The following is a 20,618-nucleotide window of genomic DNA, read 5'->3' as shown; positions in this document are numbered from 1 at the left end:
AGTGGACACACCTTAACTCACAAACTGACCTAATTACAAAGACATAGCTTTTATAGTGGTTTGGCCTAACCATTTACACACAAAACAAAAACACAGTAACATCAACTAAGCACAAAATAACACAAGTAAACCTAAACCACTCCTGTTCCTGATAAGCACATGGTTGGTCCTTCTGAGCAGGCATTTTGAGTCCTCAGCCACGCCTTTTGCCCAGACAGGAAACAACCACCAACCAAAACAAGATAACTCAAAGAAAGAGAAACATAATTAATATAACAGAAAACATTTTCATAATATCAGTGTTAGGTTTAACCAAATGATTAATGAATTATATTAAAGAAGAAAACTGCAAAACAAACTAATAAAGTGAACAAATGGCCTGATTTACCCATGTGTGGCTGATGCCATCACAGCTGCATCAAAAACAGTGACATATTCTCTGATTTAAATAAATACATAAATAAACACTTGGTGACCTGTCAGATATGAACTGACACAATTTCAGAGTCCTTCTTTAACTTGTGAAGCAGTTGGGGACATGTCCACCAGAGGGCACCATTATTATAGTTCTTGATCTCAGAAGCTGGTTATTTAATGCAAAAGTCAATGTTGTTTAGAGATTTCACCACTTTTTTACTGAGCCATCCTTCAGGTATAAGTAAAATCTTTCTATTTTTTTTTCTATTTTTCTCTGACTACCCATTGTCAAGACAACTCACGATAACTGGGGTTATTTGAATCATTATGATATGCCAGGTTTTTACTAACTCGTTTGTATACTGTTACAACTTGATTTTACAAATTGTTTCTACTCTTTGATCTGTTTATCAGCTCCACAAAAAAAAGTTTTCACAGGTTAGATGAATCAAATAAAACACTGCATTTTTAAAAAGTCAATACTTTGAGTGTATTTTATAACAAGAGAAACATAAAATCAACATTACATAAGTAGTGAGTAAGTAATTGATATTTTTCCACATTTTCCCAAATGTATAATATTTCAATTACACAGTATTCCCCAGGGAATGAGTTTTGCAGTGACAGCTCCTGACACATATAGGGACCAATTTGGGACCTTCCACCTCTCCTGCAGTTTTGCCTTCTGCCCCTGAGACTTCTTGAGTTTGTTGGGTTCCTGCTCTCTGATCTTGCCATTAATTGACAAACATCTAACAACTGTGGTCCTCTGTCCTTGTAAACTACCACTTTGTCTTGTTGGCTGGCAAGAGTTAGAGGTTTACAGGACAGCTGAATGATCTATTTTAATTAGCAGCACAAACTGTTGCAGGACCCCAAATGAGGAAATCATGGATCAAAAAAAAGGAAAAAGTATAAGTAGACTGGGGAAACAAAGACTGGGGAAATTCAATTGTTTTATTACAAACATTCCTAAAAATCATTCCCACACTGTCTGAAGCTCCTTTTAAAGTAGCAGTGCACTGTGAATGAAGGCAATTCTACAAGAAGGTCACCAAACATTATTAGAGCTGTGATGGAAAATTTTAAGTGTTTTGACCTTTTTGACCTTGTGTTAAATTAATATGGCTGAATAGAAGGCTCAAAAATATCTTGTTTTGTCTTCATATAACCCTCGATTAAGATATACTTGTGTTCTGTGAACACAGCAGGTAGATAACTTGTTCCTATAAATGATGAATTAACAACAAGTTGTTAATTCATTTTTCAAACACCAAATTAAAATCTCACAAAGACAACTTATTTATAGTGTGCAGATCAATTTATATCATATTTCCATAACAATCTGGTGTCAGTGTAGTGGGATCCCTTGGCTGATCTAAAGCTAGCATGGTGGTGATGTCTTATCATGTAAGGCAGCCTTTCCAACCTCAAATCTCACATAGTTGTTAGATGAGACCAAACATGATGACAGCGAACACCTCTGTTGGAATGGCTATGAATGGACCATGTTGTCCAGTAAAAGAAGAAATTTGGGATAAAAAGTATAAAAAAAAAATTGCTGGTGAATGTAAGATGCCTTATTACAGAAGTGAGAACGTCTCCACTTTTCCACTTCTGTACATAAAAGCTTTCTTCTCACTTTCACCTTTAAAACAGGAAAAGTGTGTTTTGTGCCTTCTGGCTGAAAACACAGTATCAGTGAATACATCGCCATGCACAACATGAGAATGTGTAAGTACAATAAAAGATTACAAACATTTCCCGAAACTACCTCAAAGTAACTACATACAGTAAAATTACTTACAGTGTAATTTATGTTTCCTTTCCATCTCTTTGTTAGAGGTCTGTCTTGTGGTTTATGTCTCTGTGTTCTCTAGTTGTTCTGTCTCCCCTGTCAGCTGTATCCCCTTGTCAAGTTCCCGTCTCTGTGTTATGTTTCCTGTTTTACTTTGAAAGTCTGTGTCTCATGTAAATGCATCTGGTTTTGCTTCCTTTGTCTCGTTAGGCCTGATTTGCCCCAGCTGTGTTTCCCTCCTGTTACCCATTCCCTGATTGCTCCCTCTGTGTATTTAAGCCCTGTGTTTCTCTGTCTGTGTTGTGATCTACTGTTTATGATGCTGTGTGGGCTGGCTGTTTGCCAGAGTTTGTTTTTGGAGTCTGAGTTTTGTTACCGTTTTTGAGTTCCTGTCTGTCTCCGGAGTCTGCACTTTGGGTTAGTGATGGGTAAATGAGGCCTCGTGAAGCGTTTCAGCACATTCCCCAAATTGTATCGATACTGTGTCGACACATTGTTGCTGTTTTGCTCCATACTGACACCTGCTGGACCTTAAATATCATTGCAGGCAACTTACTTGAGACTCACAACAGACACGGATTCAAATACCTAGTCATACTTGTATATACTGTAAGGTATTGTACTTTCCATGGAATCATTTTATATGTTTTACATTGCAAACATTGCAGACATCATTAAAATGGAAGTATTGTGAATATAATATTACCCATTTAAATGTAATTGACTCAGAGTTTATAAATTTCTATTCAGAAAAATAAGTATATCCAATGTTTTTGCATTCAGTCTACTGCGTTTTTTGGGGTTTTTTTTTTACACCATTTCCCCAGCTTTGGAAATCTCACAGGCACAGATGAAGCTGGGGTACAAAAACTGTAAAGCCAGGTGGAAAAGGTTCAGATAAGATGTCTTCCTATTCCCCCAGTACGTTAAAGGATCCTGTGATCTTGGAATGTTTCTCTCCGACACTCTCCACAATACTAAGGGGTTGGCAGTCCTTTATAATAAAATTCAGGACTGCCTGGCCCAGAACAGTGTTCAGACTGGTTAAGCTGTTCAGTGTCAATATAGGCCGACCTGTGTTCATTATCGGTGTGATTGTTTCCTCATTTTCATGTTTGGCTCTGTAATGCCTAAACACTGAGGAGGTGCTTGTGTTTGTGTAAAAAGCTCCGCAGAACAGATGCGACATTTAACCTGCATAAAATGAAATAAGTAATTTACACTGCAAGTCACATTATTGTTTTTCCTGTTCTGATAGATTACACTGAAACAAAGACAGACAAACTATTTGCAGTTAAAAGATCAAAATGATCCCACACAGCAGAAACTTTTCTTTCGGGCTCCATTTTGTTATGGAGAGATGTGTATTTATTTATTTTTTTTTATCTTTGCGAGAGTAATTTTTTGTTTTTTTTGGTGGCGACTCGTTCCGTTGACAGATGCGGACGCGATACCTTCTAAACACAGTTTGGCGCGTTGGCAATGAGCGATACAGCAGCTGTATCGATCATGTGACTTTTCTTAAAGCGACGCCCGCAACGATACAGGCTTCACTCTGTGAGCTTGATACAAGCGTCGGTGCGTCAGTGTTGCTGGACCCATCACTACTTTGGGTCCTTTTCCTGCCTGCACAAAGCCATTCCTTAACAGAAGATCGTGACCAGAACATGGACCCCGCAGACTCTCTTTCCTCTGAGTTCAACGCCAAGATGATGCGGATGGTGAGTCTGCTCGACTGCATTGCCCAGTCACAGGATTTACGGACTATGGCAGTTGGGCTAAGCACAGTAGATGCTATCATTAGGCATAACCCTCAGCTTACTCAGTTTGCTAAGGACACTAAGTTGGCTGGCACCATTACTGCCTGGAGAGAGCAAGTTAGGGCTGGTGAGCTTGCTCTCTCACTCACTAAATCTTCCCCATCGCTGATTCAGCAAGACACACACTCTCCACCTGCCTCTACGCTGCCATGGACTTCCTCTCCTTCCACACGCCAGCCGGGACCTTGTTCACCTGTCCATTCACCAGCCTCTTTCCTGGCAGCTATGTGGTCGGAGGATCAGGAGGAGGTCTCCATTTCTTCACCGGTTCCTGTTTTCTCATCCTGAAGGAAACGGCGCCCTTGCCACGGCCACTCCTCTCCCCAGTCATCTGTTCTGCAACCTGGTCCTGCTGAAGGGTCCGAGGGGCACGTCCGGCCTTCATCTGTTCCCGCTGGTGGTTCTGGAGAACCTCACCTGCCTTTGTTTGCCTCCGCTGGACGGTCCGAGGGGCCTGTCCAGCAACAGCAACCTGCCTCTGCTGGAGGGTCCGAGGGGCCCGTCCAGCCTTCTGCCTCCTCGTCTGGTGCAGCCTCCGAGTATTCCTCCTCGTCTGGTGCAGCCTCAGCTACAGCTTCAGCTCTGCCTGGTCCTGCCCGGCCTGCCCGTCCTCGTCCTGCTCGTCCTCGTCCTGCCCGGCCACTTTCCAGGTCGTTGGCTGGACATCATTGCTGTCGTGGTCGGCCTCCGGATCTGCCCCGTCACGGTCGCTGGCTTCACGGTCGACCTCCTGAGCCGTTTTCTGGACTCTTGGGCCGTCGACCTCTGGGCCATTTTCTGGAGTCTTGGGCCGTCGACCTCCGGGCCGCCCCCCGAGCTGCCCCCCGAGCTGCCCGGGTTTGGGCTGTTGCGCTGTCGACCTCCGGGCCGGCCCCCTGAACTGTTTTTGGGAGTGGTTTCCGGGCCGCCTGCGCCTTTTGTGGGCCTTTTTGTTTGGTTATTTTCTGGGCTCCAGTGTTTTCTGTTTTTGATCTCTAGGTTGTGTTTGATTTGTTTGGTTTGGTTTGTTATTTTTGCATGAATAATGCTAAACATTATTCATGCAACAATATTCTGTAGTTCACATTAGCAATTAATCTGATTTCGAAGTTTATAAATCATCTAAAATCATATAGTTAATTAATTTGCTATCATAGTCCGAAAGAACGAGATCGCGGATACAAGCGGCAGAAATGAGCTTCCTCCGAAGGGTCGCTGGCCTCTCCCTTAGAGATAGGGTGAGAAGTTCGGCCATCCGGGAGGGGCTCAGAGTAGAGCAGCTGCTGCTCCACATCGAAAGGAGCCAGCTGAGGTGGTTCGGGCATCTGACAAGGATGCCCCCTGGGCGCCTCCTGGGTGAGGTGTTCCAGGCATGTCCCACCGGGAGGAGGCCCCGGGGCAGACCCAGGACACGCTGGAGAGGTTATATCTCTCGGCTGGCCTGGGAACGCCTTGGTATTCCCCCGGACAAGCTGGAGGAGGTGGCTGGGGAGAGGGAGGTCTGGGCCTCTTTGCTTAGGCTGCTGCCCCCGCGACCCGGCCCCGGACAAAGCGGATGAAGATGGATGGATGGATGGATGGAGTCTTGTACTGGGTGTGGATATATGCAGGTGCTGGTTCGAAAGTGTCAGACTTTAGCACTTTTGAATCACACTCAGAGGTGTAAACACATCTTCAACCACAGGGATAAACACGGTTTAAATACTTTGAGTACGAATTGTGTTTTAAATTCACTCTTGTTTTTTGTGGCCTCAAATGCTGTGACATGTGGTTTCACTGATGAAAAATAAGCACAATATGAACCCAGACAATTCTGGGGGCATTTTTAAAACTTTGTTAAAAGGTATAACCTTCTCTCTAGCTCAGAGGAGACGATTGTTACTGCTCATGATGTCACCAAATGCTTGTTTAACACAGCAGTCTATGCTGCTGAGGGATTTGACCATCTTTGCTGAGCCATTCTGCAGGTATGAGGAACATTTTCATGTACTCTGCTAACCCATTGTCAGCTCTGTGCAGCAGAAGAAAACTGAGCTGTAAATGTTGTTAGTTGTCTGTCTTTTGAGGTTATGTGGCAGATTTTTACTAGAAGAGAAATTTAGTGATCACAGCTGATCAGTATTTAATGTAAATCAGGTCAGTTTTTTTGCACTTGTTGTCATTTCTCCATACTGTTACAACGGCAGATGGTTGTAATGAATTTAATAAGGTTCACATATGTACATACTAGTACTTACAACTGAATTCAGGGTTCGATTAAGAACTGACTCTTTTCTTTTATTATATTTATTTTTTATTTTACAGTGAAGACAGGTGAGTTTATTCCTATATTTTTAAGTCATCATCAGGACTCTTGGTCTTGGGGTTGCTGGCAGTGTTGCAGCACCCCCTGCAGCAAATGGCAGACATCACAACACCCACTCACAGGTGCAAAAAAAAAAGTAACAAAAAACAATATTAACAATAATTGAAAAAAGATATATAAACTGTTGAAATACTTCAAAAATCACTTCTTTCATTATTTTTCTCAGAAATGTGGGATTTGGGAAGTTTTTTCATAAAAAGGATCATGTTCAAATAACATTACATACTAGACACCGGCTATCACAATGGCATAAACACATTGTTTTTTGTTGTTATATATTATAGTGTCATTTAAAAAAAGAACAAAAGAAGACCATCAAATTAACGAGCTTCATCTCTTTAGAAATACTTGGAATTGTCCCAGTGCTGGCCTCTTTAATGTATCATTCTCCACCTTGGATTGGAAACATGGACCATCAGACTCACCTGTCCCTGATGAATGTCCTAACAGAAGGTTTTAACACTTTAGTCATCAGATCAATAAATTGTGAAGGAATCTGTCGCCTAAACTTCGGAGTGCCAAGCTACATCACAAATTGTTCAGTAATTTCACAGTCCTACCTTTGTTACAAAAGAATATTTGGATATTTGTGAAAAATTTTCGTTTGGGTCAGGTAAAATATTATCCATATGTGAAATGCACTATACACAGGTACACACACACACAGGTCTTTATCACCAGGTTCCACATTTATTTACAATTTTCCCCGGTTATGACTGAACACAGTCTGACAGCTGTCGGTCCCAGCCGATTTCCCTCTCCCTCCGCTCCTCTCCGTCTCACTATAAAAAGGGAAGGAAACCATTATCAGTCCAAATCACCATCAGCTGTTCTCACCGGCATCTCCAGCACCGCCCCGTTGAGCCCACTGCACCACTCCTCCCCTGCAGCCGCGCCCGGGACCACACCTCCGCCACACCATATTTTTGATAGGTTCTTGTCAGTCGTGCACAAATAGGTTTATGTATGCCTTGACTGCTGCTTGTTAAAAACCACATAGTTGGAAGGCTAATATGCTTTTTAATGGTTACATAATGAATTTGCTTATCTGCGTGTCTTCCTAACAGGTAAGGGTTAATTATTGTCACATCTGTGTTAAAATATTGTGTCTAAGACCGTATACTTTTCTCAACAATGCAGACCAGTTGAGTTCAGTTTTGTCTGTTTTCTCTTGTCCTCTGTGTGTTGGGAAATAGTAGATAGTTACATGACTTACATACTTTAGTTATACTAGAAAGTAAAGAGACAAATTGAATACTACATACACGTTATACCTTATACCCTGCAAGATACAAGCAGGCAAGACCTCAGGTGCAAACTGTGCACCTGAGGTTTTGCCTGGTGTGGTTGACCCCAGCCTCTATCAATCTTGTGCTTAAAACTTGTTCCTTTGCTCCTATGATTAGTGCCTCTCTGCTGTTTTTCCAGCCAGGTATTATCCAGCCATTGGTAGGATTTTTCAGTGTCAGCACTTCTTCTATCTGCCGATGATATATGCTTTGCAGGAGCCTTTCCGTCTGTGATAGTTCTTGTTCTAGCTCTTTCTCAGGTTTCCGCTGCCTTAGGGATTCACTAAGCATGTGAACTGTGGACTGTGACCATCTCCTGATGTACTCATAGATCGTTGTTGTTTCATCCTGGATAATGGTTTTGATGTTCACTTGTCCTTGAAGAGAGAGAGAGAGATTGAGAGGGGGGGGGAGGGGGGGAGAGATGTACCTGTGGTTCTACTGAAGCCTCTTCCAGTTCTGAGGGCAACAGCTCATAACACTACACCACTGGGACCTCTTTGGGCTTCACCTTTCGCATCTGATCTACTAACGTGTTGGTTTTTTTCACAGGGAGTGCTCTGGAGGAAACGTTGGTAGAGGAAGCTGCCATCCACACAGAGAAGGCAGCAGTGACCAGACAGCACTTGGACCCACTGCAGGTAGTCGGGCATAGGTGCATAGATCTAGGTGTTGCAGAGGTTGCTGTCTGGGAAATGGTCAGCTGGGTGAGTGATGCCATTTGCCAAATCCACACTATTCAAAACAAAAGGAGCAAATGGTGTATTTTTCTTTATGGAGATGTTTGAGGAGACAGCAACACCATTCAAGTGGTCAATGGAGGAATGGACTGTGCACTTGATGCCTCTTCTGAAGGGGTAGCCCAGATCGACAAATAGACAAAGCAGATGCCAACATGGCTTGCCTGTGGCCAAGGGCGAAAAAATAGGCGAGGCAGTCCCTAATGCTGGGTGGGTACAACCAGAGGTTTATCCTGAACTCTGTGGCTCTAACCAGTCCCCTGACTGGAAAATTGGCTTAGATCTGGTTCAGTGGACAGACTGATGGCAAGTCACATATGAGAGGCTGAAGCAAGCACTCTGGAAATTGTCAGAGCATGAACGTCACTATAACTCTGTGGAAAAAGAGTGTTTGGTCAGCTCTTCGCGTTATTACGTGCTGGGGTGCCCATTCATCGTCTGTTCAAACCATGCGATGTTGTAAAGGTTCAACCACATTTTAAAAAACATTTTAGGTAGTACAGATGCTGGGGGCACAGATGGCTATGGCTGACTTCCTCTGTTGGCGGCATGAAGGTATGGCAGCCGGGTGCGGTTTGTGGCTGGCTGTCAGAGGGAGAGGAAGGGCAGTGTTGGAGCAGCAACACTGGGAAGAATGGCACACCTGTCATGTATTTGTGCATTTTTTTTTCTCTCCCCATAGAAGTTGTGAGCAAGCGGAGGAGACAGATATATTTTTAATAAAAACTTTTCATGGCGGGCAGTATAACGGTGGAGGTACGTAAAGTGATGGAGCTATTTTGTGGTCCAGAAGAAGAGAGAAAAATGCCAGCACGATGACTTTAATGTTTCATCGGTTCAGTTTTACAGACATTTTGCCAAAGCTCTAAACTATCCAGTACAGTAGTTCAGCTTGCATGTGCATATAATTTGAAGTTGTGTTGTATTTTGCAGGACATGTACAACACATTTCATCAGCTGCAGCATTTCTACTTTTCTAAACACTACTACTTTTCTTACTCTTGTATTTTATTTTCCACTATGATGTATGATTTTTACTCTCTACTTATCAGTTGTGGTGTCCCTTCTGTGATAGTTCATTATTATCCCAATCAGTGAATGCTCCCTTTAAATGATTTTTTTTAGTTAAATCACAACGATTCGATGCTGCAGTAGATATTAGTTTCAATTTCGTCGACTTCTGCTTCCTTGGCATAGAGCTCAGCTTCGCTGGCATGAAGATCAGCTTCTTTGGAGTAGAAATCTTGTTGATGTTGAGTATTAACCTGCATTCTGCTGTAATGAGCTGAGATGTTTTCATAAATGGGACCAGGGTGCATCTACAGAAAGAAGACAAATGATATGAGCACTGGGTTATTTAACACTAAGGATTCAGTTTTTGCCTCATTCAAATAAAGAAATTACTTTTTTTGCAAATGTTGTACATTTTGCAAAAAGTTTTGATGTATGATATCTATCAGATTTAAATAGTTTAGTTTTTTCCTTTCATTCTTTGTATGCAGTAAAACACAGCAATTTTTAAAATTGAAACAAAAAGGAGTACATTTTTTGATTTATTATTGTCATTAATCGAGCTAAAAGTATTTCTTATTATTCAATTAATCAATGGAATAATTGATGAAATACTGAATTACTAAAATAACCAATAGCTGCAGCCCTAATGGCTAGCATTTTGTGCAGAGGATGGTCAGGATTTTTTATGGATAACAGTTCAGTGGTCTCCTCCCCAAAAGAGCTTTAGATGTGTGCAGATGCAGCTGATGATACTGTGTCATAATGTGAATGTGTTTTAGTCACATAAAAAATACAACTGTTGAGTAGAAACATGATCGAGGTAGGTGGTGAGCTCCAGTGACAAAAAGGCTACAAGAGGTTAGGATGTAAGTGAGAAAAAAAAGCATGATGAGTGATTTTAAAGTTTTTCTGTGATGGAGAATAAATTATTATTCCTGTGAAGAGAAAATGAGAGGTTTTTTTAACCTGTTTATTATCTGAAGTTTCTTGTCTTGGAGACTGACTGGAAGTCCTCTTTTTTCTATTGCACAAAAAGAAATAAATAAAATGTTAAAACATTTGGTAAATGTAGTGATTTTTAGATAGCGTTTCTCTGCACTCCTGGAGTACTCAAAGCGCTCTATACAACATGCCACATTCACTCTATGCTTTCTCACTAGCATACACATTCATACTCTGATGGATGCATCGGAGAGCAAGTGGTGGTTAGTATCTTGCCCAAGGATATTTGGCATGCAGACTGAGGGAGCCAAAAATCAAACCACTAACCTTTTGATCAACAGATAACCTGCTCTAACTCCTGAGCTACCGTTTAACCATGACAGGTATGACAGATGAGACAGTGTAGCTTACCTCCTGCACCAGTAGACAGTGAGAGGTATTAAAAGCAGCAGAGCTGCAGAAACTCCTGCAGCTGCTGGTGTCCATGTTCCTGTGATACTTTGGACAGTGAGAGTCTTTGGAGCAGAGCTGATCTCTTTGTTGGTTTTCACAGCACAGGAGTAGCTTCCTGCATCCTCCCTGCTGACTGGGTCTAGGATCAGATGTTTGTTCTGGGCTTCTGTCAGGTTCAGAGGTCGACTGTTCAAGTACCAAATGTAGTTTGTGTTGTCAGTCAGAGGACAGCTGGTACTGCAGGTCAGTGTGACTCTCTGACCCTCTGTCACCACTGCAGAAGGACTCATCTTCACTCTCAGCTCTGGAAGAAGAACATACAATAATAATAATTATTATTATTATTAGACTCCAGACTCCGTCAGTGTCATTTTTAAATCATGTTTAGTGAGTAATGCCATGTTTTAAGTGAAAAAACATAAAATGTAATGAACCTCAGTTCTTCATTTCTGTGACATTTTACGGGGATTGTTTGCTTTATTTCATTGTATTTGTCTGACAACTGGGATTATTAATTTCTTTTCAGCTATTCATGCCATTATTGTTACTGTTCTAGGTTACGTGTGGGTTATATAGATGTTCTTTTAGTATTCCACCTTGTGATATTTGCTCAATCCAACATGAAACTTGAATAACTATCATTTTCTTAATTTCTGTGAACAGGAAAATTGAATTTTTGTGTGTATTTGATATATAGCAAAGTGCTCATTAGAAAATATTTGATCAGGATTATAAAATAGTTTTATATATTTTAAAAGTCAAAAATAATGTTTTTTTCACTTGATCTGACTGTACAAAAAAAAAAAAAATACACCGAAAGGGTGAATTTTTCTATAAAAGGAAAATGTCTGTTTGCTTTTGATTCTTGCTCTGTAATGGAATATTTTCACAATCCTGTTAATGAGTAAAGTCTGCTGAGTGAAGAGTTTAGATTTACCTGTGACAATCAAAAATACTCCAGGCAGATCAGACTGTGTCCATCCTTCATGACCTTTGTTGAATCTGAATGTGTATCCTCCTGAGTCATTCTTCTTCAGGTTGTTGATGGTCAGGATGTGTTGGTTCTTCATGTTGTCCTGATACTCCACACCACCTGCAGCCTCAATCAGCCTTTTAACTTCCTCATCACCACTTCTCAGTTTTTTACTCCAACATTTAAACTCTGGCTTCATGTTATCAGGATGTGAGTATTCACTTGTGATGTTGACTGAAGATCCTTCCAGAGCACAGATTCTCCTGCTGACATAATTCACTCTCCAGCAGTTTTTATCCTGAACACCTGAAATATAGATGGATTATGAAATGACTGACTGGTCTATATTTCAGGATGTCAGTGAATCAATAATTTTTTTTAACACATACAAACTTCTGTAGATTGAAGACGTTTGTGGCTTTTAACTGCACAAGAAAATGTGCCTCTTGAAGAGTTTTGAACTGAATAATGTTGATTCTCATAATAGCTTTGTTTGTTGTGGTACCAGAGGTAGATAGTCTGAGGGTCTGTCAGGTTACATCTTGTACTACAAGCCAGTGTAACAAACCCAGAAATGGAAGAAGTCCTTTGAACATGAAGCTCTGTTGATAAAAGATAAATACACTTCCCGTTACTGTGCATAGATACATTCATAAAGTTTATATAATTCATACAAATGTTGGACTCAACAAATCTGACATGTGAGTTTTGGTGGTGTTATTTTTGTACCACTTCACCTCTGGGATATGTGATGGAGCACGGCTCATCCACTGGTGTCTGTTTATAAGAACACATGTCTCCATAAGCATAAGTCACACTGAAGCAGGTTGCTGTGATGGAATCTGAAGAAAAAGTAATGCAATTAAATATTTGTAAGAAGATTATTTTTATATTTAGAATTGAGATTTCTGTTCATATTGAATTTATTTATTGTCAAATAATATAGCAGAATAAGTATCATGACTCACCCACAGAGACTTGAGGGGCTCTGAGATGCTCGTAGCCTTTGACAGCACAGGAGTATGTGACTGCTTCCTCACTGCTGAGCAGCTCTTGGTACCAGGGAGACCAGTCCTCATAGAGAAACTCTCTGTTCTTGTACCAGATGTAGGCTGCAGGCTTTTCAGTCAGAGGACAGCTGCTGCTGCACATCAGTGTTACTGTCTGTCCCTCTGTGGCAGGAATCACCTTTACCTGCAGCTCTGAGAGGATGATGGAGAACAACTTATACAATGATGTCATTTGGAAAGTTATTAATGAGTAAAAGTCACTGTACCTGCAACAACTTGAAGAGTAATTCTGTTGAGCCAACAGAGTTGTGGACTGTCGGTAGTCTTCATACAGCAGTAAGCGTTTGCATCACTCTCTCTTAGATCATTGACGGTTAAAGTTGGGTTTTTCTTATCAGAGATGTTGTACGTTACACGTTGTCCATCCACAGAGAGCTCACTCTGAACATAATTTCCCTTCCATTGGACAGTGAACCATTTTCTGCTTGAAGTCAGATGTTGATGTGAGCAGTGCAGATCCACTGATGAACCTTTGAGAGCACAGATCCTGGTTTCTCCTCCATTAACACCTTAAACAGAAACTTTCTTTAGAAAAAAACCTTTCAGTCAAAAAGAGAGAGATATTCTGTAGTTTACATTAGGAACTAATCTGAACTCAAAGTTGTCATCTATAAATCATGTAGTAGGATTAGCTATGGTTACTTTCATTCTTAAATAGGGACAAATAAATAATCACTGATACCTGTGATGTAAATGATGACACCCACAAAGAGACGACAAGCATTCCTGAGCGGCATGATTGTTGTAGTCCAGACTTTAACGTTTAACACTGACAGTGAAAGCTTGAATAAAAAAAAAAAAAAAGTAAGTCATCGGTCACCTAAGCTGTTCTCCTTTTCAGAGTGAAAGGTTAGGGGGGGAAGATTGACTGTTGTTTCATATTCAGTGGTTTCACATCTTGTGCAGCTTTGAGGCTAATACCAAACTTCCTTCCTTTTCCTTTCAATCTTTTGTCGACTCTGCTGTGTGCACTTGTATTTTAAATAAATGTGCAATAAATAGTCACCTCAGGTGCTTTAAGCTGTTCAGAAGAAAGCTCTGTGTTGAAGCTTTTGTCCATATCTAATTATGGTGGTTTATGGTTTGTGATGAATACAAACGACTGTGGTGATCAAGAAACCCCAGATTCAAGCTCACTGTGCAACATGAACTGCTGTGGAGATGCAGACTTTTTTTTTATACTGGTTACACATGGGTGCTGGGTGTGGCCTAAAAGTGACAGCTTTTACCACATTTGAGCAACACTCAGAAGTGACAACAGGTCTTCAACCACAGAGATAAACACTGTAAATTTTTAAATGAAAATTGTGTTCAACATTCACTCTTGTTGTTTCCTGCCTCAGATTCTGTGATTTATTGTTTGAATGCTGAAAAACAAGCACAATTTCAGATTCCTTTAGCACCTTCTCTCTTGTTTAGTAATTTGAGACCAGAAGGGACCATAATTACTGCTCATTGTGTCAGCAACTCCATGTTTAATGCAACAGTCTTGATGCTGAGGGATCTGATCATCTTTTCTGAGCCATTCTGCACACGTTGGTAACATTTTCTATTGTTCTCTGCTTAACCTTCAACAAGTGAGGACTGTAAATGTCATTACTCAATTATGTTATGTGCCAAGTTTTCACCAATCTTTTTATATTTTACACTCAGGGACAATTGATTTTAATGATTGCTGATCACTAAGAATTGTAATACTTTTGGTTTTACTGTCATATTTTTACTGTTACTATCAAGTGAGGGTGTGTGCCAAGCAACGAGAGAACCCAAAATGCAGGACTTGGCAGACAGGCTTAACTAAACTCAAACAGCTTTATTGCCAGAGCTCAGGAACAAAAACCTAAACTGAAAACTTGAACAGAGGGAAATTTGAATAGACTTGAAAAGACATGAGGCTATGGGGGAAAGAGACACTGCTGGGGAAAACAAGGTGCAAGTGAACAGAATCAATTAATGAAAACGAGCAAAGAAAAACTGAACACAACACACACAGGGCAAAAGACTATCAAAATAAAACAGGAAACCAACACTTAGACTGAGACTAACACCTGATTTTGACAGGCCAAAGTAAACACAAAGACAAACTCACTAAACATGGACACAGAAACGTAGATGAGGCATAGACAACACAGGAGGACCAGAAAAACTTGAGAATAACAAAGAAAACGATGAATACAAAATCAGAATGAAAACCTAACCAAAGCAAAGGTAATATTTAAACTAAAAACTACAAATGGTAGTGATATTTCCCAAACAGAAAACACTGGGTACAAAACCCAGTATCGTGACAGTTATAGCATTAATGCTCGTAATAAACATGGATAAAGTTCCAAATAATAACACCTTTAACAGAAACTTTCATTAGAAAACAGCTTCATTATCTCATCCATCTTTTTTACCTTTCTATCAATAATATGTTGGCATCTGTGACCCTCATCCTGCTGTCCCAGCATGCAACAGCAAAGAGGATGGCACTGACCACAACAGACTCAGAGAAAATCCTGAGCGTTGTCCGATACATGTTAAAAGATCTCAGCTGCTTCAGAAAATAGATACGACTCGGGCCCTTCCTGCAGAATGCAGTGATGCTTTTAACGCAGTCCGGTTTATTTTCTGATACGAGTGTGTTGCTGATCTCTGTGGAAGACACAAAGTGTTGAAGACGCAGATATTGTGGCCTTCCTGTCAGGTAATCCACAATCCAGGACACAAGAGAGGCATCCACATGCATCAGTTTATCAGCCAGGAAGGTTGGCCTGATGGTATGAACTGGAAAAGTCGAAAAATATAACCTTCACAGTGCTTGGACACAATTTATCAGGTAGATGATGGAAACCTCAACTCCAAGGCAACACTTGGAGCTGAAGCAGATTCTGATGCAGTTATTATAGTTAACTAAAACTTAGCTAAGAACTAAAAGTAGATGTGAAAAACAAAAGAAAAAAATTGTTCGCAAAGTTACTCTTTAAAAAAAATGTGGTTTGAAATTCACTCTTGTTTTTTGCTGTCTCAGACAATTCTGGGGGGCTACTCTACTGTTTTTTTGTTTTTTTTTCGTCTGTTTGTCTGTTTTGCAGTTAGAGACACGTCCACTAGATGACAATATTATCATATCTCATGATACAGTAATGCTGAAGGATCTAATACTGTTTGCTGAGTTATCCTGCTGGTATTGGTAACATTTTCTGTTGTTGTCTGCCTACCTGTTATCAAGTCGGAGCCTTTCTGTGGAGTTTGCATGTTCTTTCCATGTTTGCATGGGTTCTCTAAACTTTTTTCGGAATTACTCAGTATTTCAGGACACTTTTCTTCTCTCCTAAGAGATCTTGAATTATTACTCATTTATTCCATCGCACCTACCAATAAGTATTTTTACATAATAATTACATCCTAAGTCACGGGCTGTATCAACACTGTCACCTAACTGTGTGATGTTTTTGAACATTCTGATAACAAATAGTTTCTTTAAGAGACAATAATAGAAGGGAAAATGGGTCATTCAAGCATTAAACATTCAAAAACTTTACAGAAAAACCTGAAGAAATAAGAGACAAATGATTATTCAGATAAATCTTCACACTATAGCTGAAAGAATTAAACTACTACAGCTCATTTTTTTTATATTTATTAATACTCATAAAGGTTATTGATTTATGTTAAGCCGTTATCAGTTCATGTATGGTTCAGGGAAAAAAGAAATGATGACTTTAAGTTTTAACTGTTCAGTTTGAAAGCTCTAAACCACGCAGAAAGCAACAACACAAAGCTCACAAGTTTGCATGTTTTACAAAGTTAGCAATAATATTTTTACATTGTCTTATACTTTGTACACAACACATGCATTTCATGATCAAACATCTTTAAATTGAAACCCACAAGCATTTCTACTTTTCTACTCATTTCTACTGTATTCTACGTGCCATTTTAGAGTGTGGTTGTTTTACACTCTGTACACAACAGCTGTGGTGCTTTTTTGAGTTTTTTTTTCTGTTTAAAAGGCAGTGACTCAGTATTGGATGTTAGAGTATAGATCAGCTGTATTGGAATAGAGTTCAGCTTGATTGGGATAGACTTTGCCTTCATTGCAGTAGAGGTCACCTTGATTGGAGTCAAGTTCTCCTTCATTGGAATAGAGATGAGCTGGTTGGTGTGTATTGACAGGCATTCTGCTGTAGTGAGCTGATAAGTTTTCATATATGGGATTATGGCTAACCTGAGGAGACCAAAAACATAACCTCCCATATGGTACACATTTTACACCATATGGAAGGTTAAGACATTGGTGAGATAAACAAGACAAAAAAATCTATCCACACAAAGGATAAATGATCAAGTAAAAGAAAAACAGGATTGTGGATGCACTGTGTTGTGTACCTGCTGTTTGTTGTCTGATATTTCACTCTTTGGAGAATGACTAGAAGCCCTCTTTTTTCTGAGTGTCAAACATGAAAGGATATGACTGAATAACAGATTTCAAATCAGAGTTTGAACATGACTGATCTTAAAGAGAACACAGTGATGCTCACCTCCGGCAGCAGAACACAGTGAGAAGTATTATTATTATTAACAGGAGAGCTGCAAAACCTCCTGCAGCTGCTGGTAGCCATTGAGCTGTGGTGTTATCCTTGTTAGTTTTAACACCACAGGAATAATTTCTTATATTCTCCCTGCTGACTGGGTCTAGGATCAGATGTTTGTTGTGGGTCTCTGTCATGTTCAGATGTCGACTGTTGAAGTACCAAATGTAGTTTGTGTTGTCAGTCAGAGGACAGCTGGTGCTGCAGGTCAGTGTGACTCTCTGACCCTCTGTCACCACTGCAGAAGGACTCATCTTCACTCTCAGCTCTGAAAGAGGAACATTACTAAATAATTAAAAACTATAAATCTCATAAAAAAATTTCCCAATGACCTTTTTTTTAATATAGGATAGCATTTTGATGGGTAATGTGATACAGGTCAATGTGGAACGCAAAGGACCGTCAACAGTTTTACAAGAAGCACTTCTTAGACCAGCTAAAATGTGATGATCAGTGAAATTTTGCTGATAACACTTTTACATTCAGTATTGTTTGCTCAGGTTTACATGAGGCTTTTTAGGCTTTTTAGTGTAAAACATTGAGGCTCTTACATGAATGAAACATCTTAGGTCATCTTGTTAGGAGACTTTACCTGTGACAATCAAAAAGACTCCAGGCAGTTTCAGTTCTTTATCATTTCCTTTCAGGATGAAGGTGTATTCTCCTGAGTCATTCTTCTTCAGGTTTTTGATGGTCAGGGTGTGTTGGTTCTTCATGTTGTCCTGATACTCCACACGACCTGAAGGCTCAATCGGTTTTTCAAGTTCCTTATCACCTGTTTTCCATTTTTTACTCCAACATTTAAACTCTGGTTTCATGTTATCAGGATGTGAGTATTTACTGATAATGTTCACTGAAGATCCTTCCAGAGCACAGATTCTCCTGCTGACATAATTCACTGTCCAGCAGTTTTTATCCTGAACACCTGAAATATAGATGGACGATTTAAAGTTGACTGTGGTGTCTGCATGTTGAGATAACAGCTTGTTATTAATTAACAGAATTAACAGTTTTCTTTGATACTCACAGACGTCATCAGATTGAAGATGCTCATGACCTTTAATTGCACAGTAAAAGTTGTTTTTCAAAGAACTTGGAGTTGAAATGCTTCTTATATTTTCCCTATAAAGTTTTCCATTTTCATACCACACATAGACAGTTTGAGGGTCGATCAGAGGACATGAGGTGCTACAGGTCAGTGTGTTCCCAGGTGTCTTTACAACATGTACCACTGAAGAGATGATAAATACAGTTTCGTCAGTCACTATGTTATTATGCATATTTTATACGTGTATGTATGTCAGTTACATGGTTTTGTGTATGGGAGCAGATTTGTAGAGGTGAGTTCAAAGAACGGTACTTGAACTCACTTCTCTTTTCATTATAAGAGAGGAGTCTGTGTACTCATTCTGTCTTTTCCTCATCAGGGACGTTTTCAGTTTAACACATTTTCATTGACTGCATCCACACACTTCAATAATAATCTTGGCATTCTACTTTTTTCACCCAAAGCGTAATGTAATTCACGTGTGACCTGATGGCTGTCAGTGCTACCCCTCAGCTTCTTAGTAGATGTACCTGTGCTGTTAATGTGAAAATCCTACTTGAATCCATTCCTGAATTATTGCAATCACAAAATTTTCAGAAAACTAGAACTTTGACCTTGACCTCGAGGTCAGTGTCAAGGAGATTCAAAATCATCAAAGATTTTTAGTACATGTGCCTTTTGTAGCAATTTGGAAATCCTACTCATTCTCGCATTCACAAATCTCTGTGTCCATGCCAACTGCCAATAACATCTTTTAACCCTTCAGCCTTTTTACAGCTGAGGGGTTAAAAAAGTGAATATAGAAACAGTGCATTTCAGAGATCAGTAAGAAGACGTGTTTGTGTTCACCTCTGGGAAATGTGATGGAACAAGGCTCATGTTCTGATCCCTGCTGATAAGGACACATTTCGCTTTTAGTGTACGTCACATTGAAGCATGTTGATGTGATGGAATCTGGATGAAAAAAATATTAGAGTATTGAGTATGTTTACTCAGAATTATTTGACTTAGTTTATTTAGAGTAGTTTATTTTGTAACACACTGAACATCATGACTCACCCACAGAGACTTGAGGGGCTCTGAGATGCTCGTAGCCTTTGACAGCACAGGAGTATGTGACTGCTTCCTCACTGCTGAGCAGCTCTTGGTACCAGGGAGACCAGTCCTCATAGAGAAACTCTCTGTTCTTGTACCAGATGTAGGCTGCAGGCTTTTCAGTCAGAGGACAGCTGCTGCTGCACATCAGTGTTACTGTCTGTCCCTCTGTGGCAGGAATCACCTTTACCTGCAGCTCTGAGAGGATTGTTAATAGAAAAATTATCAATACATTGATTATTCATAGATGAGTTCTTAACGCATTTGATAAAACCACTGTACCTGCAACACTGAGAGAAATTCCCCTTTGGTCACAGTCTGATTTGTCAGCAGGTTCTCTGCAGCAGTAAATGTTTGCATCATTCTCTGCTAGATTGTTGACTGTCAGAGTCAAGTTACTATCTGCTGACATGCTGTACTTTCCATCTGCAGATGTCTCAATCTTGAAGCCCCCCCTGTGTACACTGTACCAGTTCATGCTTGATGTTGGATGTTGATGTGAGCAGGACAGATTCACTGATGAACCTTTCAAGGCACAGATGCTGTTTGTTTGTCCCTGAACACCTTTAACACAACATTTGATTAACAAGCATCTGTGCAGATTTACACAATTTCTATAACATTCATATGTTATTCTGACAATATAAGTTTCATGCATTTTTCCATGCAGCACTCTGAAAATTGCTAATATATTGCAACGTTATCAGAGAACCATCAAATGTTTTGTTGCAAAAAGTCACAGGGTCAAGAAATGTATTAAAAACAGACCACCAAAGATTTGAGAAGAATCAAACGTGTTATTTTCCATTGATTTCATATTAACTGGAAAATTATAGTACTTCTTCTTCTGACCAAAACCCTCTCCGAACATTGTCTGGGAGGTTCCGGGTGCTGCTGCAGAAAACATTTGATCATTGAGAAATCAAATAACCAACAATCTTCAACTTGAAAGTAAATTCAGTGTTTTGGTCAATGACTTTTTTTTATGTCAAAAACATTTATTTATAAATTTAAAGTTTTAAAGTTGTTTGTTTTGTC

General features: G+C 39.9%; 3 protein-coding genes across 3 annotated transcripts in view; 1 reads left to right on the top strand and 2 right to left on the bottom strand.

Moving 5' to 3' along the window:
- Positions 1 to 20,618, top strand: part of LOC147300349 (glutathione synthetase-like) — a 28,951-nt gene that overhangs the window by 5,961 nt on the left and 2,372 nt on the right. The gene's annotated exons all lie outside the window — the stretch shown is intronic.
- On the bottom strand, positions 10,772 to 13,676 carry LOC147300351 (uncharacterized). Its single transcript, XM_086285168.1, has 7 exons — positions 13,543 to 13,676; positions 13,067 to 13,369; positions 12,759 to 12,992; positions 12,528 to 12,632; positions 12,180 to 12,392; positions 11,755 to 12,096; positions 10,772 to 11,121 (listed from the first exon to the last, which is right to left on the bottom strand). Exons 1-7 carry the CDS (start codon positions 13,595 to 13,597, stop codon positions 10,772 to 10,774), a joined length of 1,602 nt encoding a protein of 533 aa, XP_086141294.1. The 5' UTR covers positions 13,598 to 13,676.
- On the bottom strand, positions 16,533 to 20,238 carry LOC147300350 (uncharacterized). Its single transcript, XM_086285167.1, has 8 exons — positions 19,863 to 20,238; positions 19,545 to 19,778; positions 19,335 to 19,439; positions 18,465 to 18,668; positions 18,030 to 18,362; positions 17,387 to 17,705; positions 17,235 to 17,292; positions 16,533 to 17,073 (listed from the first exon to the last, which is right to left on the bottom strand). Exons 1-8 carry the CDS (start codon positions 20,236 to 20,238, stop codon positions 16,867 to 16,869), a joined length of 1,836 nt encoding a protein of 611 aa, XP_086141293.1. The 3' UTR covers positions 16,533 to 16,866.

This window comes from Aulonocara sp. 'chitande type north' Nkhata Bay, unplaced genomic scaffold (genome assembly GCF_057382095.1).
Source record: "Aulonocara sp. 'chitande type north' Nkhata Bay isolate Kocher_YH1m ecotype deep benthic unplaced genomic scaffold, A_spYH_male_GT1.1 unmapped_scaffold_34, whole genome shotgun sequence".
Classification (NCBI taxonomy): domain Eukaryota; kingdom Metazoa; phylum Chordata; class Actinopteri; order Cichliformes; family Cichlidae; genus Aulonocara; species Aulonocara sp. 'chitande type north' Nkhata Bay.
Note: the sequence above shows the minus strand (reverse complement) of the source record. Positions and strands in the feature narration are given on the sequence as shown.